The sequence below is a fragment of the Sinocyclocheilus anshuiensis genome, unplaced genomic scaffold (genome assembly GCF_001515605.1).
Source record: "Sinocyclocheilus anshuiensis isolate Anshui unplaced genomic scaffold, SAMN03320099.WGS_v1.1 scaffold138, whole genome shotgun sequence".
NCBI lineage: Eukaryota > Metazoa > Chordata > Actinopteri > Cypriniformes > Cyprinidae > Sinocyclocheilus > Sinocyclocheilus anshuiensis.
The window spans coordinates 34,218-43,446 of NW_015546017.1; the positions used below are offsets into that span (position 1 = coordinate 34,218).

Consider the following 9,229-nt stretch of genomic DNA (forward strand, 5'->3'; position numbering starts at 1 on the left):
TTGTTAATCTAATGAATAATTGATTTGTTAAATCAAATGAAAAATTGTGTTTTTGATTGGTCCAGACGCTACAGTTCTGCTGTGGGCAAAAAGGCTGAAAGACTTTTTTCTTGCAGCTTGTCAGTTTGTGTATACTCTGTGTATTGTGTATATAGAGTATGTCTATATTGCATGCTGAGCCTATTGTATATTGTCTGTAGTGTATATTGATACCTTTTATTTGAGCACCTGCAGCGTTAGAAATTAACTTTTTTTTTATTAAAGGACAATATTTGCCCCTTTTTTTAGCTTCATGAGAGCATCCTTTTTTTTAGCTTAATGAGAACATGCATTTTTCCAACATCATAAAAACATTGAGTCGTCCATTTAGGTCAAAATGCAATCTATTAAATTGAATCAACATCATATACAAACAATACAAACAAAACAATGGACTCTATACAGTTCGTTATTGACTACCATCAGAATTCAATTTGAATATAATTGCTGTTTCTAGTTTTGGAGTTTGGAGGTTTTATTTCATGTTGAGTGTTTCACTATGATCAGGAATATTATTTTTGTTGTTGTTTGTTGTTATTATCAACTCTGCACTGTGGCTCCAGAAGTCACTGTATTTCATGCTCTCCTATTATGTAGAAGAGAAATGACAATAATCTTTTTCTGACCTTGATACATTTCTAAGATATGCTGGGTTCACATAGTCATTTAATAAGAATATTGTAAAAGTCATTTAACACAATTGTATATCTCCCTCTTCTACAATGACAGTGTGTTTGCCAGCCCTCTGCATATTCATTTGGAAAAGCTGAAGTTGACCATAGTGCTAATAATAGGGGTGATTTGTCTTTTCTGTCTTGATAATTTATGTTGAATTAATTATTAATTGATGAACATGACGTTTTGCGATATTTTGCGCATATAATGGATTACAGATAGTCTACACTGTTAAAGCTTTCTGATGAAATCTCTTTGGTGAAAATAACAGCTCAAACCAGCATAAGTTGGTTTGCTGGTAGTTCCAGCTCCAAGCTGGTCTTTTGGCTGGTTTTAAAGGAGTTTAGGGCACAGTCGGTCACACTGGAATAGCCTACAGTTAACCAGTTGGAACCAGCTTAGCCAGGCTGTAAGACTGGTTTTTATATTTTGATATTCATTTGGTATTTCTAAGTATGCTAACCAATGTTCCGTTTTAAAAACATTTGTCGAGGTTCATTTAGCAGTCTTGCTCAAGTATGTCGTATTCGCACTATTTCGTTAAGCTTCGGCAGCGCTTCGTCTATATCCGTCACCACTCGACTTTTTCCGCCACGCTGTCGGCAGCTCTCGCTCAGTGCAGTGGGGTTGATGATCGGATTTTCGTCTCGTTCTCTGTGTTGTTGTTCTCGGTGACGCGACGGAGGTGTACCCTGACGCGGTCTCTTACGTGTCGGCCTGAATAAAAGTGGAGCTCCGAGGGCTCGAGAGTGACGGAGGGAGTCTGTATCGGTAAGAGGAGACAAGTGTCCGGAGGGAAAGTGCTCGTCCCGAATAGCATAAGAATCTGGTTTGGGTTCGGCCCGTTGGAAACAAAGAGATCATGGCGGCTGTAGTTGTTGCATGCAGAGGGAGGGGAGGCAAACGGGAGAGCAACACAAACCCAGGGTGGGAAATCTTGATGCATGGCTGATCATTTGAAATGCAAGGAAATATGGATGTATAACCTCTGGTGTTCTCTATGCATCTGTGCAGATCATATATGTGGGGTTTCCCCTTTCTTGTTGGCTTCTTTCACATGCTGGCTAGACAAAATGTGTGCTCCTGGGTGGATTCAGGGTGTAATACTCTTATATTATTCAGGAATAATTTAATCTTCTCTGATGTCCTTGATGCATTGTGCGATTTATTGTACTCACCCTGATCCTTTAGGACTGGGTTATTATAGCACTGTTTCATTATGTACTATTCTGTGAGCTGTGATTGCGCACCCTCAAGCAAATACATTTTTTTATACATAATATAGAACACTTTTTACCTTCTGTACATTGCACATGACTAATAAATGCAGTATTGTATTGCATATTTGGATATTAAATTGCACAAACCTATTCAAATGCAAGTCAATTTGATTATGAAGTTTAAGGCATTACTCATGATCTGTTCCACAGTACCAAAAAAAAAAAAAAAAAAGCAAATAAGTCGTTTTTTAATATCTGTAGGCTGTCGTTTGGATGCATGCTTATAGTTTTAGATGTAAAGATCTATAAATGCACAACAGCTACATGTTTCCTAGAATAATCTCTAGCAGAAAATAGGATTTGAAAAGTAGAGGGAGAACTATGCATGACCAATCACACCACAGATAGACTCTGAGCGTCATGAGATCACATTACTGTCAGTTCATGCTTTCTATCATGCTGGAGCTTGCTCTCTCTCCCTTTCTCATATTATTCTGTTTCAAAGTGCTTTATTGACCTTATTGTTTCACACACAATTAAAAACAGCCACTAATGGTAATAAAACATTGTGTTATTTCTAATATATTCATTTTATCATTATATATTCATTTTATATTCATATTATATTATTACAAATCATTATTATATGATATTTTAATTATCATACTAGCGTTATGGTACAAACATTTAGTATGGTTTAAGATTATTATTATTAATAATAAAGCAGATGAGTATAATTTCACCATTCTAGGGAACTGTCTGTTGTTTTGACCAATAGGAAGTGTTCAGGAAACCCATTTAAACTATTTTTGCAAATCTTTTTTTTTTTTAGTAATTGAAAATGGCTTTTTTTTTCTTGCTATGCTGAAGCCGGTCACAGGTTCATTTATGAAAACCTATCGCCTTGCTAGCTGTATGTGGGGTAAATTAATCCAACTCTTCCTCTCCAGAGGAAGAGAGAAGAGGCCTAGAGGTCAGACACTCCAAAATCTACAAATGCTGAACAGTCAAGGGAAGTCAGGACTGCAATCACAGCATATTGTGATGCACTTTCAATAAAAAAAAAAAAATGCTATATGACGACACCTTTATTGCAGTACTTAATTTTTATCACTGGGCAGTGGACTAGTAATTTTACACTCTAATATTAGATGTAATTGTAGTAGACCAATGCAGAAATAAAGATTTTCAGAGCACCTGGGGGTTGCACACTGGTCTTTATTTAATGAGAACTTACAAACATTTTAAATTCACACTGGGATTTTGATTAATTTCTGCTATGCACTCTAATGCATTGCATCTCTTAGTGTGACGTATGTAGTAGTCGTATGTTTCCAGAGAGACCTGCCAGTATTCTGTGCTAAAGCATCAAAGATCAGAGTTCACTGAATCCTGAGCATAAACATGTTCAGCAAGGATTCAGCAGTTTGTTTCCATGTATCTTAAATTTAGCAACTTTAAATGAAGACAAGACATATTTGATGCAGTTTCTTCCCTGGACAAGAACAGTTTCTGGGAAGAACATTTATCAATGGACATGCAAATGTTGCAGTCTCAGTTTTTAGACCAAACATCCATTGTATTGATTTATTACTGTGCTCGTCTTGAGTGCAGGAAATTTGCGCCCTTATTTCCGAAGTAATGTCAAATAATTCAATTAAAACTCTGTATAGAGTTGCAGCACATGAACGATTTAGCCATACGTAACTAATGTGTGGCTATATTTGTATATTCTAAAATTAGCTTCCTTTTCCAAGAAAGTCTAGAGCTTCATTTTCATTTGCTTGTCTTATAAACCTTGACAAAATATTTTAGTGGATATTTAACTTTGTTTGGGTTGGGTTTTCATATCTTAATCATGTTACAATATTATACCAGCTAAACTAGATTACAGTACCAAGTAGCATTACAATATGTAGAATTGCAATGAATGTGATGGCACCAGGATGCCATGACACACTGGTACTTACATCAAACTTAATGTACATTCATTTATAGAAGTCACAGTGACAAGGAAAAAAGGAACTCTGTCTAATCTGACATTACTTGTACAGAGGGCTGCAACTGAGCCATAGACTTTATACTTTACTAGGGAATCAACCTGCTAATCACTTCTGTATATTAAGCTGGAATAGATTCAAGTATTTTTGAAATGCAACAATTACACATTTGAGATGGTCATTTACTCACCCTCAAGTTGTTCCAACCCTGTATGAATGTCTTTCTTCTGCAGAACTGTCTTTCTTCTTCTTTTTTTTTTTACCATACTGTGGGAGTCAGTGGGGACCATCAACAGTTAGCTACCCATATTCTACCCATCTTTTATGTTCAAGAAAGAAACTTGTACAGGTTTGGAACAACTTGAGGGTGAGTAAATGATGACAGAATTTTCATTTTGGTGAATTATAGCTTTAATGTCACGTTTTGATGATACTTTTTGTCAGATACTGTATACCAACAACAGTGTTTGCAGAAGTTTTTTTCTCAGTATTTCCTCAGTACTATGGAGGATGATTTCAAAGTAGAAATGTCAAAGTTACTGCCTAGTATAGTGACTTTTCTGTGTCTATCTGATCAGATTTCTGCAGTAGCAGAGAGTGAAGACTTACCAGAGTCAGTGGACGGTGTGAAGATTTTGTCTGGGTTTCCCACTTATAGGTATGTACAGGTGCATCTCAATAAATTAGAATGTCTTGGAAAAGTTCATTTATTTCAGTAATTCAACTCAAATTGTGAACCTCGTGTATTAAATAAATTCAATGCACACAGACTGAAGTTGTTTAAGTCTTTGGTTCTTTTAATTGTGATGATTTTGGCTCACATTTAACAAAAACCCACCAATTCACTATCTCAACAAATTAGAATATGGTGACATACCAATTAGCTAATCAACTCAAAACACCTGCAGATGTTTCCTGAGCCTTCAAAATGGTCTCTCAGTTTGGTTCACTAGGCTACACAATCATGGGGAAGTCATCTGCAATGCCAGATCCAAAGTTACAGGTTGAGACTGAAAGTAGTGTAGATAAAGAGGAATTAACTTACTTAACATATATTAATCGTTTATGTAATTCAAGTCACCGTGAAATCAGATTTCTTATTTTTGTATAGATTATTGCAGTATATATTCAAATTATTATTATCATCAATATTATCTTTATTATTTTAAATTGATTTATTATCATCATTATTTGAAAATTCTTATCTCTCCAATCTCTCCTCTCCAGCAAGATGTTGCTCACATGAAACAATCGCAGCAATTAGCAAATGACAACAATGGAATCAATTCCCAATGGGCAAAATCAAGATTTTTTTTTCTTGTTCAAGAATTTCACTAGCATAGCACATCAAAATAGGGAAGAAAAGTTGGTTGTAATTTCTCGTTCATACTGACTTTAAGATCATATAAGAAGTGTTTTTAGGATGTTAAAGGTTAAGGTAGTTCACCCAAAAATGGCAATTTTGTCATTTACTCACTCTCATGTTGTTCCAAACCTGTATGAGTCTCTTTCTTCTGTTGAACACAGAAAAATATATTTTGAAGGATGAGGGTAACCAAACAGTTACTGGCAGCTATTGACTTTGATAGAGGGAGAAAAAACACCATGGAAGTGAAAGGCTACCAGCAACTGTTTGGTTACTACTAACATTCTTTATTTGTGTGTGTATGTGTGTGTGTTCAGCTGAAGAAAGAAACTCATACAGGTTTAGAGTAAGTGATGACATTTTTCTAATGATAATGAGGTTTTTGACATGCTGTGTATACTTTGGTTTTATTCTACCAATTTCACTAGGTTTTATGCAATATATAAAAGGAACACTTAAAGAAATTTTACAGTGGGATGACATGATATAGGAATGTATGATGATTAAAAAAATACTAAATATGTAACATTGTCGGCATTTGCTTGTTATCTAGATTGTTTTTGTGTACTTCAAAATGGCTATTTGTTTCTTTGTACCTGTGTCAAAAATGTAAACTCAATATGTTGTAATTTCCATCCTGTTTCTTACCAGCTAACTCAATGACCATGGAGTTGGGAGCCGATGCCCAGCAGGGTGCAGACACTGCAGTCTCTGAAACTGAGAACCAACAGATCACACATGCCCAGATCGCCACTCTTGCACAGGTAGGAACACAATCGATTGTTTACTATACAGTACAACAAAAGAATTCAGGGCTTAACGTTTTGTTTTGAAACATGAAGAGCTAAAACGTTCAATCAAGAGTCGGACATTAGAGACAGGATGACTGTGTTTGAATGTATGTGTGATGTTGGATAGGTAACAATGGCTGCCGGACACGCTAGTGCCACAGCGCCCACATTCACCCTGGTGCAGCTGCCCAATGGTCAGACGGTGCAGGTACACGGAGTGATTCAGGCTGCTCAACCTTCAGTCATTCAGTCGCCACAGGTGCAGACTGTCCAGGTAAGACAAATGAACACTTCCAACATCTCTACATGTTTATGACTGATTATCAGGTGACAAGATGCATTTCATCCTTGATGTATTCCGTTCACCTCACGTGATACTCTTAACAGGCAATTATGTGAAATTTGTGCCATATAGTAGGGATGCACGATATTGGATTTTTGCTGATATCCGATATGCCGATATTTTTCAACTAATTTTGGCCGATCGCAGATGCCGATACCGATATATTTCCTTTTGTTTGGAAACAACACCAAGTCTCTCCTGTGCAGAAATTATAAGCAAATTATTTTTAATTTTGGTTAGTTTTTAACAAGAACTTACTTGCTAGATTTAAATAAACAACAATGAAGTTCTTTTGTAATGACAGTACATTGAAGATTTGAAAATAACTATAAATTCAATCGCTGCATTTTTTTTTTTCAGAAAGATGCAGTGGTAACCTTAATATTTTATTTTAAGATTTGTTAATGGTCTAAAGCAAGAGTTGTACAAATTCTGAAAATCTTACACATTGCACACATACACAACATATTACACATTAATGAATAAATCAGTATATATAAAATAATTTAATTTAAGAGACATGTTTGTTTTGTTTTTGTTTTTTTTGTTCACGTAAGCTATAGCTTCTGAACTTTAAATCAAAACATACTCATGATTTTATGGCATCAATTACTGCTTTATTTAATCAGAAACACAGTCTAAATATTATTTTGTGTATTTTGCTTTCATTTTATTAGAAGTAGGCCAACAGCACCCCCTACGGAATTAAAAGTCCTTACTGAGCGGGCATTAGGACCCGGGGGAGGCTGCCACTGCACGTGCTATTACTGTTTACTCTATCATACACTGAATGTGTCATTTTGTACATTCAATTCATGTACATCATGCATACAATTCTGTGCATTCTCAGTTTAAATGCAGCGATTCAAAACAGTGAATCTAATCATCATTTGGGCAAAATTTGCTTCAAGAATGAGCCACACTGCTGACGTGATCTAATCGCTAGCACACCCTGAGCACATGTGGGTTAATGTATTCATCTTATCGGCAAGACATATCGGCATATATTTTCATATCGGGCCACTGCCGTTATTTACATTTAAAGCCATTATCAGCCGATTACAATATTGGTGCAATAATATTGTGCATCCCTACCATATAGGCAGATCTAAATATGACAGAATTGTCTGTTGATCAGATTTCCACAGTAGCGGAGAGTGAGGACTCGCAGGAGTCAGTGGACAGCGTGACTGACTCTCGAAAACGAAGAGAGATTCTTTCTAGACGCCCCTCATATAGGTATGTATACGTTCTTCAATGGTTTTACATAAGGAAATTTTCAAGTCAACAACTCTCTGTGATTTATAGGAAAATCCTGAATGACCTATCATCAGACGCTCCAGGAGTTCCGAGAATTGAAGAGGAGAAATCCGAGGAGGACACTGCGCCTGCCATCACTACAGTGACCGTTCCAACCCCAATATATCAGACCAGCAGTGGCCAGTACAGTAAGTCCATGACTGAAGTTTTGAGATATTTTGAGATTCAAACCTGCACCTCCCACTTTATAATCACTGCTCAACATGTCAGGAGCACTTTAAGACCACAACTCCCAACATATTTGGATCTTAAACATATAGTTCCATGTGCACAGCTTCTCACCAAATCAGTGGCAACCTCTTGATTGCTGTTTCTTCTTCAGTCGCCATTACACAGGGTGGAGCCATTCAGCTTGCGAATAATGGTACAGATGGAATGCAGGGATTGCAGACTCTCACCGTGACCAATGCAGCAGCAGCCCAGCCGGGGACCACCATCCTGCAGTACGCCCAGACCAGTGACGGTCAACAAATACTGGTGCCCAGCAATCAAGTGGTGGTACAAGGTACTATTTTCCCCTGATTTTTCATGTGAACGTCTGTAAATATAAATTTACATGGCACCTCAGTGATAAAACTCATGGATTCGGATGGCAGTTTATTCACAGTGGAGAAGCGAGTTTTGTGATCCTATGAACCCGGAACATGCTGCTCACGTGGCCAGTCGCATTATTGTCTGCTGTATATAAAATGTCATATGCTTGGAATAATAAGAATAAATTCATATTTAATAATATCTTATTTATTGTTTATTTAAATCTCCTGTTTAAAAATAGGAAAATAGACATGCTATAGTTGAAATGGTTTTCTGTCTTTAATGTTATCTCTCAAAATGATGGATGTCATTAAAAATTAGCAGAAAGTTAATGCAACCTCTTATTTACATAAGGTAAACATAAAGCTGCTTGGTTTGTATTTTTATGTATATAACTGTATACAATACATATTTTAAACTTGTATTGCATACCAGCCATAATAATGACCCATTTCAAATGCTTTTCTTCTCTTTCTTCTTTTTGTTCTTAACAGCTCCCACTCGCTGTGGTGGAGCAGTTATGAAATATTGTTTTTGTAAATACTTTTCAGCAGTTTCAGTTAGAGGTCGACCGATAGTGGATTTTTCCGATACCGATAGCTAGGTTGGACCACAGTGGCCGATACCGATTAATTAACCGATTGTTTTAAAATTGATACTGAACAAAAACTAAAATAGTGCTTTATTAGCAAACAACTATCGGTGCCGATTAATCGGCAAAACCGATACATCGGTCAACCTCTAGTTTCAGTAATAAATATGCATGCAAATTACAGCAAAGCACAACAGTTACCATACGGTATTTGCCAGTTTTAACAGGGAATCTTGAATTGATTTCTTTTTGTAAAGATGTGGATTCAGACGGCAATTAAATTACCACACAACTAGGGCTGCACGATTAATCGCATGCGATATTTAACGCGCATCTTGTCAGAAAGCAG

The 9,229-nt window shown here is 36.4% G+C and overlaps 1 protein-coding gene across 3 annotated transcripts in view; it reads left to right on the top strand.

Annotated features, from left to right (window-relative positions):
* The first annotated feature begins 1,368 nt into the window (after positions 1–1,368).
* The window catches only part of LOC107698524 (cyclic AMP-responsive element-binding protein 1-like), a 12,521-nt gene continuing 4,660 nt past the window's right edge, over positions 1,369–9,229 (top strand). The window contains exons 1-7 of one of the 3 annotated variants that reach the window (XM_016499545.1): positions 1,369–1,485; positions 4,513–4,592; positions 5,952–6,064; positions 6,219–6,365; positions 7,573–7,673; positions 7,743–7,882; positions 8,077–8,259. In XM_016499545.1, the coding sequence (XP_016355031.1) occupies positions 5,960–6,064; positions 6,219–6,365; positions 7,573–7,673; positions 7,743–7,882; positions 8,077–8,259 (676 nt within the window). In that variant the 5' untranslated portion in view covers positions 1,369–1,485; positions 4,513–4,592; positions 5,952–5,959. The other 2 variants (XM_016499546.1, XM_016499547.1) reach the window with 2 other exon arrangements.